Here is a 19,841-nt window from a genome sequence, read left to right as displayed (position 1 = left end):
TAAATTTCACTCAATTTTTATTCACATTCAAATAGATATTTAATGTTTTATCAGTATTCAACGACAAATCTGAAGGATTGAAGAACGAGGCCCTTATCCAGTCTTTGATGCGTGGACACGTGCCGACCGTTCGCTAAACAAACTAACGTTCACCGGCGACTACCCGTTTTGTCTTGTAAGGAAAACTACTACCCTCCGACTCTTCTAAAACTACAAACTACGCCGCTATGAAAGTACTATGAAGTAGATTTAACCAAGGGTAATTTTGTCTTTATAGGTTGATTAATGACAAGTCAAAATGTGCTGGAAACGGGGCGTGCCGGTGACCCGTATCGCTAACGACAAACGGATCAAACGCTGAAGAAATCAATGTCGTGGAAGTACAAAATTATCCTCATATAATATCCTAATTCCTGAAATGGATTCGATATTTAGCAGGAAGGTGAATGGCATATTGGTAATATCATGCTCGCGACTTTTTATAACCGGGGGGTTTGGAGATGGGGCCTCCGAATTTGGAATCTCAGCAAGGCGGAGAGCAGTTTGATCGCTGGGGAGTTCTAGTTTGATCGGCTGTTTCAGGAGTTTTAGGTAAAGCTTTTTGTTGATCGGTCCTCTTGCCCTTTCTTTTGTCTGGTTAATCCGTGCGCTTTTGGTCTGCGAGGGTCTGTACGGTGTCCGATTTGTGTTTACCTGAATTTGTGCTTCGTGACGTTCCCGTTTTGACACCCACTGAAATCCATTGGTTCGTCGGATGAAATATTGCAATTATCCCTCCGTCATGCTGTAGTAGTTAATGTCGGGGTATTTATGTTTTTGGATCATCAATCATGTGGGGTATAGTCCTAGAGTGCATGAGTTGACCGGATCCTCTGCGATTCAGGTTGAAATGTAGAAAATATTTTTTTATTTTCCTATGGATATCATGGCTTATGGTAAGGTTAGAGAAAATGTTTAAGAAAGAAGCTTAATAGAAATAATAATAATAATAATAATAATAATAATAATGAGGACTGAGGAGTGCTAACCGAAATGCATGCTATTGAAGTTGCTTATTGCAATTTGGATTGAGTGGGGTTTACTGGTTACTTGATCTTTCACTCCTAGTTAATCCATTTTCTAAATTTTTTGTATGGTTGTCAAATTTGTAAGAATTGACTGACATTGGAATTGTGATTGAAAATTTTCAAAATATTGCATAAGTGGGAAAGATAATCAAAGGCATAAACTATTAAGTAATTCTATTACAAAGGCTTTTTTGCAGTATGTGCAGTGAAACAGTAATCTATGCAATGCAAGTGTACCAGGTTTGTTTCTCCAGTTTCCAGAGAAGGAACAGTAGCACAAAGGCATCCTATGTGGGCCTGGATTGTCAATTAATTTGCACTTGTTTCTTGAAATTTTCAATCAGGATGTTAGTAGGACATAATTGAAAAAAAAAGAAAGTCTTGTTCCTTGATGATTATTATGAATGCACTTTTTTGACATTGAAGTTCTGTTTAAGTCTCTTTGGAGAAAGTATTTTGATGTGATAGTGAGAAATTTATTGTTAGTTAGATGCTATAGACCGTTCGAGTTGAGTTTTTCAAGGGGACTGAAGCAAAGTGGTTTCAAAAGTTGGTGTGATGCTAGAAAATTTTCTCAAAAAACTTACTTCTTGCTCTTCCTAACCCAAAAACTATGTTTTTTAAATCCAATCTCCAAATGTCCTTGAAGACTCTTTGTTTGCTATAGGTAGCCACATGAAATGTGTGATATATGGTCTTACTTCTGACTTGCCTAAGTCTGATATTGTAATTTAAGATTTCATCAAAAGAGGAGACACATGCTACAACTTTGGGGCTTCGGATTGCCTATTTATGTTTTCATGCTAAGATTTTGTAATTTCTGAATCTACCAAATGGGTATATATGTTTCTCTTTATCACAATGTTCAATTTCGTGATACTATATGGTATTCTCATCACTTACTTATTTTTTTACCATTTTAAGTTTTTGCATCATACTTAAGTTTGATACATGTTCTTAAGGAAACTAAGATGGGAGTTCTAAAGGGAGCAATTAACTGTCTCCTTGATATTCATGCAAACTCTGGAATATCTGGTTCTGTTATCACTAATCACAACACAAAGTCTGTGGCTATTCAAGGTGGAGGTTTGGGATACAGATCTAGATGCAAAAACATACTTCATGTTGGTGGCATATCTCTGAAATCTTCGGGTAAGAAACAGTGGTGCATTCATTGTAGTTTCAGTTCCTCTTCTGATGGTAATGGAAGCATGGCTGGCAATTTCAATGCAAATGATGAGGAGTATGTAAACTCTTCTGTGATAGAAGCTGGTAATATCCTGGAACTTTTTTTTTCAACATGCGGCTTGACATTATTTCTCTCTCATTGAAGATCTATATGTTTATACCTTGCTTAAAAATTTTCCATTTCATAGTTAACAGACTGTATCCTGTGCCTTCATATGTATTTAATATTTTCTTTAAGCTAATATAGCTAGGTTTCTGTTATTCTAACAAAATATGTGATTAAGTGCAAAAAAACTGGATGATATGGTGTTAATTATGCATTTATTCAGCATGTATAGGGTATTAAGATTTAGTTCAACAAAGAGCTTGTTATGGTTGTGGCTGTTTTGGCTTTAAGAACTCTGTTAGTTTCTATGGGTCAGCTTGAACTGTTTCCTTGCTTGTTCAACAGCCTGTATGCTTTCATATAACTTTAATAGAATCTCTGAGTGTGTAGTCTTGGCTCACTTACATCCTTTTTTTTTTCAAAATGAAATGAACTTATTTTGGTTTTGTTGGAACAAGTGTTGTAACCTTATGGGCTATTTAAATAGCTGTAATTTGTGCATACTAACAATATTAATTTCATTTTATTATGTGGAAATTTGATTTGTAAAATGTAGTCTTCTGATTTTTTTTTTAAGGTCAATATATTACATTATATTTCTCTTGTACAAGCAGTTCAGGTTAGAAGCGAATCAGATGGATTTATGATAAAAATGCGTGATGGTAGATACTTAAGATGCATACACAATAGCCCCCAAGGTGGGAGCTCACTAGACTATGCTCCTCATCCTGCAATTGTGTTGAAGATGGAAGATGGAAGTGATCTTCTGCTTCCTATTATCGTTAGTATGTGTTTTCTCTGTTAGCTTCTTCTGAATACCAGTCCTTTTTCCAGAAAATGATTAATGTCTTCATTTTCAGTGGAAATGCCGAGTGTGTTGCTGATGGCTGCAATTCGGAATGTTCCAATTGTAAGACTGCATCTTTTTGTATTATTGTGATTATTGATTCTTACAATCTGGAAAAAAAAGAATAATTGATATATGTTTGTTCTCAGGCTAGGCCAACTTTTTATCAAGTTGTCAAAATGATGATTGAAGAGCTGGGGTGGGTGGTAAGTTGATGTATTCCTGGTCACTTGAAACTCTTCCTTTTTTTTAGTACAATTTGAAAGGCATCCTAACATACTTTTCAAGAACATATTGTCATTTCAGGCCTATAGTTAAACATTGTTGTGCAGACTCATGTTTGTAACTTTTGGATCTTTTTTGTTGACATTTAAGTCAGTTTCTTCTATCGAAGATAGTATCTGATAAGCCAATTTTTATTAGCAGTTTTAGACTCTTATTTGTTGGAAACCTTATGATGAAATGGCAATCGCATGTTACAGGTTCAAGTTGTTAGGGTCACCAAGAGAGTGAATGAGGCTTACTTTGCTCAGCTGTACGTCTCAAAGGTCTATATCATTAGATGGTATTCGCAATGTACTTTATGGCAAATGAGTTTTGAAGTCCTGCTTTCTTCATGTGTAGGTAGGAAATGAAAAGGAGACTATTAGCTTTGATTTGAGACCTTCTGATGCCATCAATTTGGCTGTTCGTTGCAAGGTTTGTTCTGTTTCTCAAATGTGAATCTAGGTTCTTAATATTGCAAAACAATTTAACATAAGTGTTTAGATTTCAGAAAATTTTCTGAACAAGAGAGGTGTTTTTGCTGCATCAAGTAGTTCCTCTATACACAATGTTTGGAAGGGGGCATCTGACAATTAGATTCCAATTTATTTGGTGTTTGATATCAAACTTGTGGCTGACCGTCCTTTATTTAATGCAAATTGGTGTGAGGATTGGCATTCCATAGCCATAAACCTGATTGGTGTGTGGAACCAGAAAATCCATCAGCAAAGCATCAGATTCTGGAAATGGCTACTTAAATTAACATTTTCCATCTAAGTTGAGCTGTGAATTTAATTGAATTTATTCTTCTTACTTCATTAGTTAATCATTGTTTAGATAGTGACTAAATAGCTTGACATTTACCTTTTTAGCAAAAAACCTATTTGTTAGTTCCTTCTACCGTGCCATAACACCCTTGTGTATTCCTACTCAAGCATTAATTTTCTTAGTGTACCTATCAAATTTGACCCTGTACATCATGTAATTGTGAAGATATGTTTGATATTTGTATGTGCTTGCTTATGGTTTCACTTACGCAGGTGCCCGTACAAGTCCACAGACATCTTGCCTATACTGATGGGATGCGAGTTGTGGAGCCAAGCAAGCCAGTAATGCAGGCTCCTCCTTTAGATGGAATGCTGTTTATGGAACTTGATAGGTACATTAACTTGTGTTGTATGCATGACGAAACCATCAGAGATCTTTTCCTACAAATTTAAGTTTTACATTCCAACAGTATCTTCCTGTATTTTTCTTTGGACTAATTTTTACTCCTTGCTTTTCCAAATAAAACTTATCTTTGAATGCCCTTTTATCACTAGATGATTATGCTAAGGATTGTTTCTGATTCAAGATGAATTAGTTTTGTTTTTCTTCCATGATCATTATGAGACTGCTAGAATGGATGTGTGAAAGTGACAAGATAGAATAAAAAGTACTATTACGTGTTGTTCCAATATATGTCGATATTAAAAAATAGATTAAGATATGAACCTGTAGACTCATAGCCAATTAATTTTGGAGTTAGTAATTAGACAATTTGAATTGATTAGGATTGGAGGTGTGAAGGATATATGGGGATAAAATAATTTAATTTAATTCAATTAAAAGTGAATTTGAAGATCAAAAATATCAATGTCACATGGCTGACACTCACTTAGGTTGATGTTTTTGTTTTTTAATTCATTACTTTCTGTTTTCTCCCCACTCTTTTGCTTTGGTTCTGACACTTTGATTCACTTGTTTCTCCATCCAGACCTGATGGTCAGCCTTGCATGGAGACAGAAGAGTTCGGGTTGATACAGAACATGTTGAACGCCGCTATTGAGGAACGTTACAAAGATGCTGGTAAAACATTTTTCTTCATTTCGTCTAATGTTGCAGATGATTATAGTACTTGGTAGATGAATAAAAAGTTGCTTGAGATGCATTGACTTTAAAAAAAAATCCATATAAACTCGAATATATATTATCTGACCCCAAGGCACTTAGATTGGCGTTGCAGTAGGGTTCCCTTAGATGGGAGCCAGAATCTTAATAAAATGTATATGCTGATGTATTAACCAAATCAAACCAGTTAGCAAGCTATCATTTTGCCTATGCTCGTGATATAATCACCCAACGCCTTGCAGCTCAGTGGAGGGACCAGCTTCTTCAGCTCAGGAAGAAAAAGAACTGGACATGATAGGTTCCATTGCAACCCTATACTCCCGTTTGAAATTTGTGATTAATTCCCTTACTCATTCGACTAAACTCATTTTCTTTTGTTGCAGCTATCAACCGGGATGTATATAGATGGCGTAAACACTCCATAAAACTGTGATTTTCTGCCTGCATATATTTAATGTAAGTAATAGTAGGAATCTTGTGAATATGGCTCTAGCATTTAAGTCCATGGTGGCAGCATTTGCCAGTTCATATGTCAGTGTGTATATGGAAACCGACTAGCAGGAGATAATGGGTTTTGACGAATTAATTAAAGACACCAACTAAACCCTTAGTTCAGGGTGCTGACTTAGATTTCGCCATTGTGACGATCGAAGTATTACAATGACTGAATTTCTAGCCGGCGGAGACTGAAATATCTTTAAGCTAAGACTATGAGACATCTTATTAAGTTGTGGGTAGATAATTTGTTTATTCCTATAAGAGAGAATTTGAATATTATCCTTTTTAACTTTGTCAGCATTTACAAGTAGACTAAATAAATGTTTCCGACATTGTTGAATGCTCTCATAAACTCAGCTAACGCAAAACGCTGAAGTACATGAGCATTTACAAAGTAGAGATCAATACTCAACCTCAATTAAGGGATTCTGGCAAATAGTGACCCATCAGCCGAGCTGCCAGAGCCCCAGTGTCTACAGTTACGGGGCCCATACAGTTCCATGGGGTGCGTCTCCACTCAACTTCTAACTTCCCGTCTTCGTTTCAATTTGGCAGAGCCGATTCAAGTTCAAACTGTGCCCAAAACAGTCATGGCGCTAGTGGCAGGCCACATCCTACTCCTTGGTCCTCACTTCTACTATTGTCAGTACCACTGCCACTCCACCCGGTTGCAGACAAAACTGCAGGCAGCCAGCCAGGCAGAGGGCGCGTGATGGCGACTGTTGATTGAGATTTCCTTTATTCTCCATGTCTAACTCCCCTTCTATCTTTCCCCTTCTATCTAATCTGCTCCCCCGTCCAAAGTTATATTCCAAGCTTGTCATTTGCTATCGAGGGCCAATGAATGGACCTGGAACTTCACATCCAAACTTAGGCAAACCTACAAACGGCGAGCAGTCGGCAGCGCTTCATCGCCATGGTTCATGGTTTGTCGCTCTGAAAGAGTAAGGCCAAACGTTGCCGCGCAGTGAACCGGAGGGAGTAGCAAATCGGCACGATGAGTTATTTTGGTTCCGTGCAGGTGCTGCTGCTACACGCCTGCGTTTGGCTGGGCAACTTGCTGCAGAAGCAACGATATGAAGGAGGAGGGGGGCAAAAAAACAATTCACGGTAGCAATTCAGCACATTTAATTCAAGGACTTTAATTAAAACAATTATTCGGTGAGTAAATATTTGATGTTTTGTCACGGGTCGGGTCCAGATGTGGGTCCGGACCTAGGAATATATGCGTCAAAGCGCAGCGCGACACGCCTCGTCAGTGCTGGCTGGCTCCACCTCATCGCTCTCTCCCTGCACGCGCACCACCGCCTCGTGCACTGCGTGCCAACAGCAAGCAGCGGACGCCCAATCGCAACTCGGGACGCCTTCCGCGGCCCTGTTTCAAAATAAATCCTCGCTTTCTCAATCCGCACACCCACACCGGCCACCCATCCGCACACCCACACTAACGGCTCTCTTTGCCTGTCATCGGCATTCGCGTCTCCTTTTCTCCCTTTTCTCGAGAAAAATGAAAATCGAAAGAAAAGGGAGGAGAAAAAAAAATAGGAAGAAAGAGAAGGAAAAAAACAAGGAAAAGGAATAAAGCCGACAAGTTTCGTCCAAATCAGAGATTAGAGATTGCAGCAGCTGACACTCTTTCTTTGCCCCCCTATTTATTATCCCTCCCCTTCTCTAAGCCTAACAGAGGGAAGAGAGTACCGAGAGCCAGGGTTTCCTCCTCCTCCCGCCGCTTGATCGTCCTTCAGGAATCGGATGTCGCAGCTCCTCGCTGATTCCCCTCCGCCGACTCCGCGGAGGAGGCGGCACGAGAGGAGAAAAAAAGGTTAGGGAACTCGTCCTTCTCCTTGTTCTCCTCCGATTAGCTGCAAGCGCCATCATATCCTGTTTTCGAACGAACAATTTTTTTTTTGTAAAAAAAAATATATATGACGTTTTAATGTCGCCTTCTTCCTCGTGTGGGAGATTTTGCGAGGAGTAGTTGGGTTTCTGGTGGAAACGAGGACAGTAGCGAGGATAAAAAGGCAAATGGAAATACATGGAGAGAGAAAGAGAGTGCGTTGTTGACTTGTTTTGATGGAAAATGAAGAATAGGGTGGTGGATAGCGGTTGTCGGTTTTTTGATTGCGCAGTATGCCTTTACATAATTGAGTATTCTTATGTTTCGAGTTTGTTTGCCGATCAATTTGGAGGTTAGTGAAATAGAATATGATGCAAAGCTCGGTCTTAAAATGTATGCGTCTGCCTGAGTTTTTTCGGCGAGCGGGATACTTCCATTTGAGTACGGGCTGGATGTTTTTAGACAATACACTGTTGTTGCCCATGAAGTTTGTTCGCATCCAATTTGGAGGTTGGTGAAATAGAATATGATTGTATGAATAATCTCACCGAGTTAGATAGTTCCATTTGAGCATGGGTTGGTCGTGATAGTTTGGTGTTTGTTCGATTCTGAAAATGTAAAAGGCTCGGACTCTGAATATGTAAAGTTCAATGTGACTCGTTCTTGCAGGTAGGCAACAGGGTAGGGTGGGGGATATTAAGGACCTTAATGACTGTTGTGTCAGCAAAATCTAATGCTAAGTTCTTTGATGATTGTTGATTATGGAATTGAGGCGACCTGTCTTTTTTGAGTTTTAAGCCTTTTAAGTTTAATTGAAAATCAGACTATTTTGGGGGGAAAATCAAAATAAAAAATTTCAAATGTGGAAAAATGACACATAACTTCGAGATTTATCAGAACTCATGGGCTTGAGAAAAATAATTGGTTTGATAATAGAGCAGAGAAAGTTGTGCTATTTATCTAGTTCATCACTCCACTGCATCTTATAAATAGTTTGTGTTCTTTACATAACTAGTTCATAATTCAACTTCGTTGTTTTCTATACATGCAGCTATGCTTCAGTTTCTCTAATGTATACAGCTAAATAAAGTAAAATATACTTCAAAACCCAAGGCAATTTATGTCTACCTTGGCATCACTATGTTTTCCCCGTTGGCATTGCAATGTGGCTTTTTCTCCTAAGGAAAAACAATCTTCTTTCATCTAATCCAACAAACTCATAGTCTTGCACTCTTCTTTTCTGGTTTGGCACAGCCCTTCTTTGCAATCTATGGAATCATCAGATGTTTGAGTTTCCAGTTGAAACTTATCTCTGCAACTTCTAATAGTCATCCCATTCCAAAAAAGGAAAAAAAATTACTCTTGCAAAATTAGGTAACAAAATGGGTCATCTCTTGAAAAACAAATTCTCTAGTGTAGTGTGGTTAAGTTTTATCGATACTCAATAACTCTCTATATCAGCAAAATCCTGCTCCATTTGAAACTCTCAAGTAATGCTCCAAAGCACTCTTACTCTCAGCATGCTCCTGCAGAAAATATGCATGTCATCAATCCACTTTCTTGACTTCACCTTGAGTGGGCACATGCTACTGATCTGGTTAATAGTGCTATTCAATCACAGAGGGAGATCCTTTAGATTCTTCCATTTCAAATAATTGATGAATCTGCTCTTTTGCCTGACCTATGTCTTTAGGTGCCCTGGACATGTTGCCCTTCTTAGACCTCAACCTATGAATTGTCTTCTAGACTCGAGGTCTTTTCACATTTGCATTGAATATCTTAAATTTCTCTCACATAAATACACATCTCACAAGCTCAGTCTAACTACTAGGCTATATAGTAGGTGATTTTGTGACTATGAGATAAATAATGTATTCTTCCTTTATTACCTTCTCGCTACACTGAGCTCCTTTTCCTTTATTTTTTTCATCAAGAAATTTCTTTTATAGTGACCATATATGTCTTACTGTAGAAGCTCTGGACATCTTTTAGTAAACACAGTAATCTAGGCTTGATTTAGATATGCACTATTAAGATTGCTGCTGTAATGACTATCCTTTGCTTTATTCCAATATGAAATGAAAATTGACAACTTATCCTTATTTTGAGCAGTAAATTTAATCATCACCACATGTAGAATTGAACAGATCAAACAATGAACTAACCAATATTTTAACCAAGTCATGAAAGTGTTTAGATGCTCCATTTAGATCCTAATCATCTATCATACATGTACAACCTCTTCCAGAAATTAATATGATTAATAGCCTGTTCACCGTGCAACACGTTCAGTTTCTTATTGATTTCCCATGTTGTATCTTGACTATCTGCAGTAGTTATGGTATTTAATGGCTTGATTTTTCTTTGCAAAGTAGAGTATGTATATATCAATATACATAGAATGTGGAATCCCCTCACTACCAAGTCTTTGTTGCTCATGGTAGAGGAAATAGATTCAATACTGTGTGCAAATGAAAATACATTCCACGGACACAACAAAATTACATCATTAACCTATGATATTTAGCAGAGAATCCAAATTTATATGATATTATGATATCAGAGATATTCAATGAAAATTGAACAATACACTGTCTACATTGAATTCAGAAGTCCTCTCATTCCTTTCTTTACACCTCTCTCATATTAATGGTGAAAACAAGCAAAATCTTTTCAAACATCAAAAGCTCAATTTCAGAAGAAATACCTCTCCTCTCTTAAGCTCTCTGGCCTCTCCTAGTCTTTGAACGCAACCCATGGTACCATCGCGACTCTGGTGTGGTTCACAAAGTGCAAAACAACTGCCATAGCTCCCATGACTATCCCAAACTCAAGAAAATCCTCTGTTTAATCTTTCTTGTATCCAATGATTTTTTAGCATGTTTATTCTGTGACAGTACTCTCGTGAACTAAATTCAAAATATTTGACAGTATATGTTAATAAAAGCTTGAAAGTCAGGAATGTTATGCAAATTCAAAATTTTCAACTTGGGTTCAATTTTGTTAGTTTCGGACTGATTGATGAGCTAGTTTGGTGGCCAATTTTCTTTTCCTTTGTTGCAGTCAATGATTATTGCTTGTCCATTGATCCATTGGGTTGGAAATAATTTAACCAGCCAAATTTTACATTGGTTAGCTTAGTTATTTAATTCTTAATGCACAGGTCAGTTATGTGAATTTTATTGTTGCCGACTCCAAGCTTGAGACATAAAACGAGTAATTTCATAATAAAACTGGAGATGAAATGCTAGTGTTGGGAAATTGAGATTAGATTGTGCAACCAGTCAAATGTACATATTCTGAATCAATTGAGATGTTCAAGTGACAACACATGAATGTAAGGTAGGACTTCTACATAAATATATCATCTTTGATCAGAAAATATAACTTTTGCTTTTAGCCTCAATGGTTTATTGGATCAGATCCTACAAAACCAATGAAACATAGTAACGTTCAAAAAGTCATAAGAAATACCGCTAGAGCTCATGGACAAAACATAGGACATGCCTGACATTTTTGCTCATCTTTAATAAGCATTTGAAACACTCTCTTTATAAAAATTACAATTAGTATTTTAAGGAGTTTATCGTTATAAACAATCCAAGAAAATGCACCAACTAGTAAACGCATCAATTACAAAATTCCTAGTGGTTATGCTGTTTTGCAAACAATTTCAGATTGGCATGATAAGTTGTTAACTTTAGTTTGGTAGTGAATATATGTCAATGAACCATCCTTATGAAAACCATCATTGATTCCTCATAGCCAACTGACTCTTATGCACTCCATTCATGAGTTTCTATCACATTGGCACTAAAAATAAAATGTAAGTGTTTTTTTTTAAAAAAAAAAATTGAAAAATGTGATGGGCTAACAGCAAGTTGCAGATTAGTTTGAAAAATGTGGTCTTGAGGCTTTTGAAACTATATCCCATCTGAAGCATAAGTGTCCCATTTTGCCCTAGATCATCAATCAATCATTCTTACATCTAAATGCCTTTTATCATTGCCAGACATTAAGTGCATCATTTTCAGTACAAACTTGTTATTTGATATATATAGCTTCTTATCAAACAAAAGACTACAGTTAGCTGCACAAGGATTTACATCTTTAGGTTTATTTAAACACAGAGAAACCAGTCAGGCGTATTTATAGGCTATGGCTTTATGCCTGTATAGCTGCTCTCTCTGTAGTTTGTTGAGCTTTGAATTTTACTTGGCAACTTTTAGATCTCTCTAACATCTCATTCCCTAATTTCAGGTATCTAAATGACGACAGCTACGACTGCCTGGAAACAATGTTCTCGTCAAGCGGATGCAGATTATCTAGTCTTTTGATTATATTTGTCAAATGCATTAGATAATGTCATGCTTGGAGAGTTAGGGAATGAAGCCATTGGTCCGCTAGACATCATATGTTTTGGGTCATTATATTTGACATCCTCATATTTCTCGTTCAGCTAAATGACATTCAAATATTCGGTTTACATCAAAATTTTCTTCTTCTTAAACTTGGTATAATTCCTAAATGTACAAATCCATACAAAGCTGCTGTAGTGAGATGATGACTAGTACCAGCATGAATGTCGTTGCTTCATGAGGTTGCTTCATGAGGCTTGAGGAACCGGGGACCTCGGCATGGTAATGGTAATTTAAGGAAATGATATTGATATGGCGATAAAGGTGGACCTCTAGGAAAGGATCAAATGGTCAAAATCAAGAAGTCAAAGATATTAACAATATTTGTGATGCGTCCAAGCTAGTCGTAGGGCCAGTCTAGTGTGAGTGCTCGTCCGGGCCTCTCGTCTGGACAGAGTAGCATGGTTGATTGTCTCAGTTGAGTAGGAAGGATGATTGATCAGCCATTCTTCCCAACTAGTAAATAAGGTTTTGCCTGGTCTATTGTCTATCCGATCAGATTTAAAGGCCGATTGAACATATGACTTTGTGATAAAATGAAGAGTCGAGTGAAGAACGAACAACTGATCACATTTTTTAAGGTCGAGTCGGCAATCCAATGGTCAAGTGGCTATTGGTTGGCTCAATGTGAGCTCATAGTGTTGTACTCTTTTAGAAGTTTGTCTTGTCGACAATAAAGAATATCTTGTGAGCAAATTGTATTTTAAAAACTTCTAACCTCTCACATTATAGAGATGTGCGTGCTCACTACATATGTCTTGGGATGCGTGCATAGGCCATATAATGACATTATAAAAGGTGCGATGCTCCATTATTCTACACGCTTTTTGCTACTATTTGCTTCTACTATTCTCTTCTTCTGAACCGAGTATTGATTTGAGCGTCAGATGGTGTTGGATCGAGTCGCACTTAAGGGGAGGAGGGGTGAATCACATGGTTTTGAAAATCTCATTCTTTTCGGATTTTAAAAGATAAGTACACAGCGAAAATTAAGTAAAAAATACTAGAAAACACGATCAGTTTTACTTGGTTCGGAGTATTCAGTGACTCCTACTTCAAGATCCAAGTCTCGCAGACTTATCGATGGATAATCCACTAAAATACTTCTTACGGTACCTCCGGAAGAGAGAATCGAGTACAAAGAATTTAGGCGAAGTGTAACACGCTACACTTCTCTTTTTCAGTAATTAAGTACAAAAAATTTTATTACCAACACGTAAGAATCGATGTGAGAGTGCTCTTCTATCAATGTCGATTTGCCGGCCGCGATCAAAAGTCCTTTGAGCAGTTTTCGGGCGCAACAACTTTACAGCAGAGTCGTAGCAGGAAGTCGGAGCAATCGGAATCTTGAATTGACGCGCAGTAGCTCGTATAGTAGTTGTTGTGAGAAGCTTAGTCGAGATTGACTTATAAAGGCCATGAAAGGCGCCTTCCATAGGTGTTGAAGGCACCTTCAATGAGTCAAATTTGATCTCGAAGCCTGTTGAAGCTTATCGTTGAATCTGTCAACTTTTATCCTCTGGAAGGCGCCTTCAAGCCATTGAAGGTGTCTTCCATGAACAGTGCAAAGGCGTCTTCTAATGCTTGAAGACACCTTCGAATATTGTTCATTCGAAGGCTTTTTGCTTCTTTTATCCTGTAAGTTGTGTTAGTCCAAAACAAAAATATCTAACCTGCAAAATAAAGTTAGCATGGTGAAAATAAGTAGTAATTAGCTCCTATTCTCCTAAGACCATGAATTAGTCAAGGTCTCAGATTAGGGATCCAAAATGGACTTAACCTGTACTGACACCTACTGCCCCTCAATCGGGACGCATTCTCACAAAGTCACTCTCCTCTAGTGACTTACCTTTACTTACTATCTTGCAGTCAGTTGACTAGTCTTTTGACCCACCAGGTCTTCATACCAGTTATCCTTATATGATCGAAAGAGTGCGATAGAGGGGGGGGGGGGGGGGGGGGGAATATCGCACTTTTAAAAACTTTCCTTTTCGTATTTTAAAGACAATCAGAATATGCAGCGGAAAGTAAAATACTTGTTTGGTTACTTGGTTCGGAGTCTAGGTCAACTCCTACTCCAAGATCCGCGATCCTTGATCACACCGTTGGCAATTCACTAAAACTCTTCTTTCCGAAAACCTCAGAAAGAAACAGTGCGTACAAATGAGTAAAATAGAAACAACCTACTATTTACTAATAAATAAGTACGATTACAAGCCAGAAAAATTATATCGACTTAAGAATGAGTATACAGTTTGTTGGCACTTCTTAGAGCAGTAGCTTGCGTGTGAAGAGTAGCTGTAGCACAGACAATAGCTTGCGCAGAGATGAACTTTGAACCAATCAGATTTCATTACTTAGCCTCGGACCTTGAGCTCACTTTTATAAGAGTCGTCGACATTTAGTCGACTGATCCTTGGGTTCAGTCGACAAGACCAGCTCCCTTCCATCTTCGCTGAGATCTGATATTGATTTGATCTTCGACATTTAATGATAATTAAGTGTTCGGTCGACCGATCCCCTTGTTGGGTCAACCGAACAGATATCCTTCCTTGTTCGCCGAGATTTGGAATTCATGCACAATTAAGTGATGATTGTTCGGTCGATCGATCACCTTGTTCAGTCGACCGATCAGTCGCTCTTCCTTCTTTGCTTCTGCTCGATCTGAACTGTACTGAGTCATCAGGGTTTGGTCGACCGATCCTTTGGTTCGGTCGACCGATCAAGCTTTGATCAGACCCTACTCTGTTTTGGTCTGAACTGATATCTACTCTGAGTTGGCCTTGTTCGGTCGACCGATCATCAGGTTCGGTCGACCGATCAAGTCGAACCTGCAAAACAGTGTTAGATAATAATCTTGCAAAATATATATTAACACCGTAATAATATATCTAATGTATGAGTAATAATAATAGACAGTTCAACTATCTTGATCTCAACTTACAAACCTTCTCGGTTTCTTCAGTTGGATCAGCGACCTTAGGTTGTTCCTTTCAGGAACACGACCTCACTGTCACTCCTCTAATTGCTTACCGCAACCTACCTGGGAAACGTTAATCCTCCAGATCTATTTGGACTTTACTTGCTCAGTGTTTAATCGCCTGATCCACTAAGACTTTTCCTGCAATATTACATTAGCCAACAACAATAATAGTAATACAGAATACTATGGTAAACATAAACTTAGATTTACCGAGATTCGCTAGTCCGATCAATCTTGCTTAGAGTTCACTCCTCCAAGACTTCTCGCTACTTAAGGTTATCTCCCCCTATGATTTTCATCATCTGTCTTCATTCACCAGAACCTAAGGTTACCACACCATTGAATTTTCTCTACCTGGCTTCACTCACCAAGACTCAGTATTCGGCTACTCAAGGATCAGGTCATCCAAACCTATCGAATCCACCTGGCTTCCACGATCTATCGAGATTTCCTTTGTCTAGTCTGCAACTATGACTTCCCTTGCCTAACCGCAGTTAGGAATAGTCATTTGGTTGACTTCTCACCCTTGCCTAACCACGGCTAGGACTTCCCATGATCAAGCTCCCTTAAACTTACTTAAACATATTTGTCGAACATTAAAACCTTGGAGGTCGATTGCACCAACAATCTGGTCTGCAGACTCAACTGTACTTTTGCTGGTTGTCCGGTCCTGCGGATTCAACCAGACTTCCTACCATATATCCGGTCAGTTAGTTGACATATCTGAACTTTGCATCAGCTATCCGGTTCCGCACACCTAATTGGATTTTAACCTGATGTCTGATTTTTTAAACTCGTCAATTTCTACACACTTAATAATATAAATAGATTACAAAATATCTAACTTAATTCACTTATCATTAATATAAATTAGATTATTAAATACAAATTACATCAACAGATGGTGATATCGTGGAACCCTTTATTATTTTGGCACCAACATTTGTTTTGTTATAGGATAGTGACGTATTCATATAATTAACAGTAGAGTTACGTTTTTATCTAATCATCTTCTCAATTTTTGGACCGTCATATGTGACAGTAAACATTTACATGTGGTCGATTTGGTTTGTTTAAAGCTGAATCAGGTTTCGGTTCCCGCGTCGGATTCGAATCATTTGATGCAACCATGCGGTGGCGACGGCGGCGCCACCGTTTTTGCCCTCCTCACTGACTACCGGTCGCTGCTCGCCCGCGGCCTGCCTCCTCCTGCCCGGGCCTTCCCTCCTCTACTCCGGGCCTGCTCCGCCTCCTCGGCTCTCTACCCCCTCGGCCTGGCGCTCCACCTTCACGCTTTCCTACTTGGCCATGCCCCCGCCGACACCTTCGTCTCCTCCTCCATCCTCCACCTCTACTCCTCCTCGGGCTCCCTCCTCTCCGCCCGACGCCTCTTCGACGAGATCCCCCTCAAATTCTCCGTCGTCCCCTGGACCACCCTCATCGCCGCTTACTCCCGCGCCGGCTGCCACGAGACCGCCTTCTCCTTCCTCCGAGACATGCGCCGGAGCGATGTCCGCCCCAATTCCGTCACCTTCCTCTCCATGCTCCCGCTCGACCTCGTCCCTCTGCAGTGCCTCCACGCCTCTGCCTTCCGCCACGGCCTGGAGTCCAACCTCGCCCTTGCCAACGCCTTGGTGAACGCCTACGGACGGTGCGGCTGCGTCGCGCTGGCTCGCAAGCTGTTCGATTCAATGCCCGAAAGAGATGCCATTTCCTGGAATTCCGTTCTTTCGGGATACTCTAAGACCGGTCGCGTCCGCGAGGCGTTCTATTTATTCGGCGCAATGAGGAACGAAGGAATCCACCCGGATCGTTGGACTTACGGCTCCTTGGTGTCATCCATCAACACCAGTGAAGATGGTGGAAGAGGAGCAGTGGCATTGGCTCGTTTGGGCAAGCTAGTTCATGCGGCATTACTCACATCTGGGCATGGACTGGACGCCCACATCGAGACCGCGCTCGTTGGGATGTATTTAAAGTGCGGGGACGAGAACGAAGCGTTTCTTCTCTTTGACAGCTCGTCGGCCCGGCGGGACGCCATCTCGTGGTCCGCCATGATCTCGGCCCTCGTACAGATCGGTAGAGCAGACAAGGCGTTGCTCGTTTTCCAACAGATGTTGAATTCAGGGTCGCCGCCTCCCTCTTCAGCCTTAGCCAGTGCCTTTTCGGCTTGCGCGCAGTTAGGGTCACTCAAGGTCGGAGCTTCCATCCATGGTCACGTAGTCAGGCATGGTTTGGCCCTGGATGTCGCCGCTCAGAACGCGCTCGTCAGCTTGTACGTGAAGTGCGGCCGATTAAAACAGAGCCACCACCTGTTTGAGATATTGACTGAACGAGACGTCGTCTCCTGGAACTCGTTGATCTCAGGCTACGCTCAGAACGGACACCTGGAGGAGGCTTTCTACCTGTTCGACGAAATGCGGGCGGCTTCACAGCGGCCTGATACCATAACCATGGTTTCCCTTCTCCAGGTGTGTGCCTCGATGGGCGCGCTTCACCACGGGAGGTTGGTCCACGCCTTCATGATCAGGCACGAAGTAGCTCCGTCCATCTCCCGCGACACTTCTTTGGTCGACATGTACGCCAAGTGCGGCGATTTGGGAGCCGCTCTAAGATGCTTCGCGTCAATGCCAGAGCAGGATCTGGTTTCATGGGGAGCGATCATTGCAGGGTGCGGGAGCCACGGGATGGGAGACATGGCTCTTGGAGCGTACAGAGACTTCCGCAGCAAGGGAATGAAACCGAACGGTGTCATTTTCCTGGCCGTGCTCTCGGCTTGTAGTCACGCCGGCCTGGTCTCTGAGGGCCTCAGGATGTTCAAGTCCATGACAGAGGAGTTCCGATTGGAGCCTAGCGTCGAGCACTGGGGATGCATTGTCGATCTCCTCTGCAAGGCCGGGAGGCTGGAAGAAGCGCTGGGGTTCGCGAACACCATGTCGCCAAGGCCGACTGCCGACGTCCTGGGGATCCTGCTCGACGCCTGCAGGGTCGGTGGATTCGCGTCGTTGGCCGATGAGGTAGCGAGGCGGATCACGGCGCTGAGGCCGGACTCGGCTAACAGTTACGTGCAGCTGGCGCACAGCTTCGCGGCGATGCGGAGGTGGGACGGGGTGGGAGATGCGTGGGCGCAGATGAGGGCGCGAGGGTTGAGGAAAGCCCCAGCGTGGAGTTACGTCGAGTTGCACGGGAACATCATGGCGTTCTTTGCGGAGCACCACGCACACCCGCAGCAGGAGGACATCGTCTTTTTACTGAAGCTGCTCGACGGCGAGATGAAGGAACTGAGGGAGATCTCCGCGACCCGGCAGTTGGAGCTCTCCATTGATGCGGTGGAACTTTCAATCCAAGCGCAGAGTAAACAGCACCACATTTTATCAAGTTACAGTCCGAAATAACTTAAATTCGAATTCGTTCAAATTATTCAGATCTATATTTAAATTAAAATTATATAAAAATATTCGATTCGAATTCAGCTAACAAGCCATTCGAGAACAATCAAACAAACAAAAATTATAGATTTGAATTTGGCTAAAAAAAATTATGTTCAAATTTAACATGAATTCTATAATTTTGAATATCAAATAAATATTTTTTTATGTCAGTTTAAAAAGTTAGATTTTTTTTTTTTTACCCTTAGATAGTCCGTGCCAATTGAATCTTTCACAAGCAATTCATTGGATAAAAACAGTGATGAAATTAATAATGATTAATCAGGTTAGGTAACGTCGAGTTTGGAATGATCGGTTCGATCTCATGAAAATTTTTCACTGGCCAAAAAATATATTTTATTTTTTAAATAATGCGCTGGCTTAGCAAGGAGTTGATTCTATTTTTTAAAATGATCAATGGCTAATTAGCGACGTGAAGAGGCAAGTTGAAGTTTGATTTTTTTTTTTTTCATTACTGTAGGTAAGCGCTTTGCTTATTGCATTTTTGAAAGACTAATTCTATTCTTATTTTTGTTAACCAGCAAGAGTTTAAAAAACTTGACTTTTTCATTTATTTTAAAATAAAAATTTTCATATGATTTGAAGAACAAAGACTAAAAAAATAATACATTTCTATTATTCTTTTTCATATTTTACTGTTATTCATTTTTCAACTTTTACTCGTTATTTTTATTTTTTAAAAATATAAATTTTATCAGGAGTTTTATTAATCAATATGTACTAAGAATTTCATTCAAAATTAAGAGCTTTTTGAGACCATTATTTTAAAATCTAATTACGATGCATAAATATGAATACCAGTCTAGTATTTTCATTTAAAAAATAATTTATTCGAGTTATTTTCTAATTAAAATATTTTTTATTTCACATATTTAGCAGAGCATCTAAATTGATTAAAGTTGCATAATAACAGTTGCGATTCGCATTTAAAATTAATTTAATCGAGTTATTTTCTAATTAAATTTTTTATTGCACATATTATAAAAATCTAATTAAAAAGGATTTATTATAGCAAAATTATTTTTTAATGATATTTAATGGAAACATATGTTTTAAAAACTAAAGACTCCTTATCAGTCACCGTTCATCAAACCTTTTTTGGACTCGAAGATCACCGTTGCTTAAGTTCTCCGTTTCTTTAAAAATATCTCGACCTTTCAACTTTCTTTCGATTCCTCTTTTTAGGTTTTGCTCGTGTGCTCTTCTCCCACTCCGCCTCCAAATCAAAGAGCCGCCGGATACATGGCCGAAGAAATCGTCGCCTCTCCCACTGCCCTCGCCAACGGCGAGAACG

The 19,841-nt window shown here is 39.8% G+C and overlaps 2 protein-coding genes and 1 long non-coding RNA gene across 5 annotated transcripts; all 3 read left to right on the top strand.

Moving 5' to 3' along the window:
• Window positions 1–447: 447 nt before the first annotated feature.
• On the top strand, window positions 448–5,977 carry LOC122026444 (bifunctional nuclease 2-like). 3 transcript variants are annotated; one of them, XM_042585190.1, is made up of 11 exons: window positions 448–591; window positions 2,030–2,219; window positions 2,976–3,146; window positions 3,222–3,271; window positions 3,358–3,414; window positions 3,691–3,756; window positions 3,833–3,907; window positions 4,513–4,631; window positions 5,229–5,320; window positions 5,605–5,660; window positions 5,746–5,977. In XM_042585190.1, the coding sequence occupies exons 2-10, from the start codon at window positions 2,039–2,041 to the stop codon at window positions 5,655–5,657; spliced, it is 864 nt and encodes a 287-aa protein (XP_042441124.1). In that variant the 5' UTR covers window positions 448–591; window positions 2,030–2,038; the 3' UTR covers window positions 5,658–5,660; window positions 5,746–5,977. The 3 variants fall into 3 exon arrangements, with proteins under 3 accessions (XP_042441124.1, XP_042441122.1, XP_042441123.1); XM_042585188.1 differs by having other exon boundaries at window positions 2,030–2,339; XM_042585189.1 differs by having other exon boundaries at window positions 486–591; window positions 2,039–2,339.
• A 423-nt stretch (window positions 5,978–6,400) lies between these two features.
• Window positions 6,401–12,183, top strand: LOC122026445. Its single transcript, XR_006124151.1, has 3 exons — window positions 6,401–6,970; window positions 7,062–7,682; window positions 11,958–12,183. It is a non-coding gene; the product is annotated as an uncharacterized LOC122026445 (long non-coding RNA).
• Window positions 12,184–16,037: 3,854 nt separating this feature from the next.
• LOC122028265 (pentatricopeptide repeat-containing protein At4g04370-like) lies at window positions 16,038–18,518 on the top strand. Its single transcript, XM_042587303.1, has one exon. The coding sequence runs from the start codon at window positions 16,220–16,222 to the stop codon at window positions 18,491–18,493; it is 2,274 nt and encodes a 757-aa protein (XP_042443237.1). The 5' UTR covers window positions 16,038–16,219; the 3' UTR covers window positions 18,494–18,518.
• Window positions 18,519–19,841: the final 1,323 nt, after the last annotated feature.

Source organism: Zingiber officinale, chromosome 10A (assembly GCF_018446385.1).
Source record: "Zingiber officinale cultivar Zhangliang chromosome 10A, Zo_v1.1, whole genome shotgun sequence".
Lineage (NCBI taxonomy): Eukaryota > Viridiplantae > Streptophyta > Magnoliopsida > Zingiberales > Zingiberaceae > Zingiber > Zingiber officinale.
This window is presented reverse-complemented; position numbering and strand designations above follow the sequence as displayed.

Coding starts and splice junctions, on each gene's coding strand:
- LOC122028265 (XM_042587303.1), top strand. CDS start 16,220: ATGCAACCATGCGGTGGCGACGGCGGCGCCACCGTTTTTGCCCTCCTC.
- LOC122026444 (XM_042585188.1), top strand. CDS start 2,039: ATGGGAGTTCTAAAGGGAGCAATTAACTGTCTCCTTGATATTCATGCA. Junction 3,415..3,690: donor TTGAAGAGCTGGGGTGGGTG/GTAAGTTGATGT, acceptor CGCATGTTACAG/GTTCAAGTTGTTAGGGTCAC. Junction 3,757..3,832: donor CTCAGCTGTACGTCTCAAAG/GTCTATATCATT, acceptor CTTCATGTGTAG/GTAGGAAATGAAAAGGAGAC.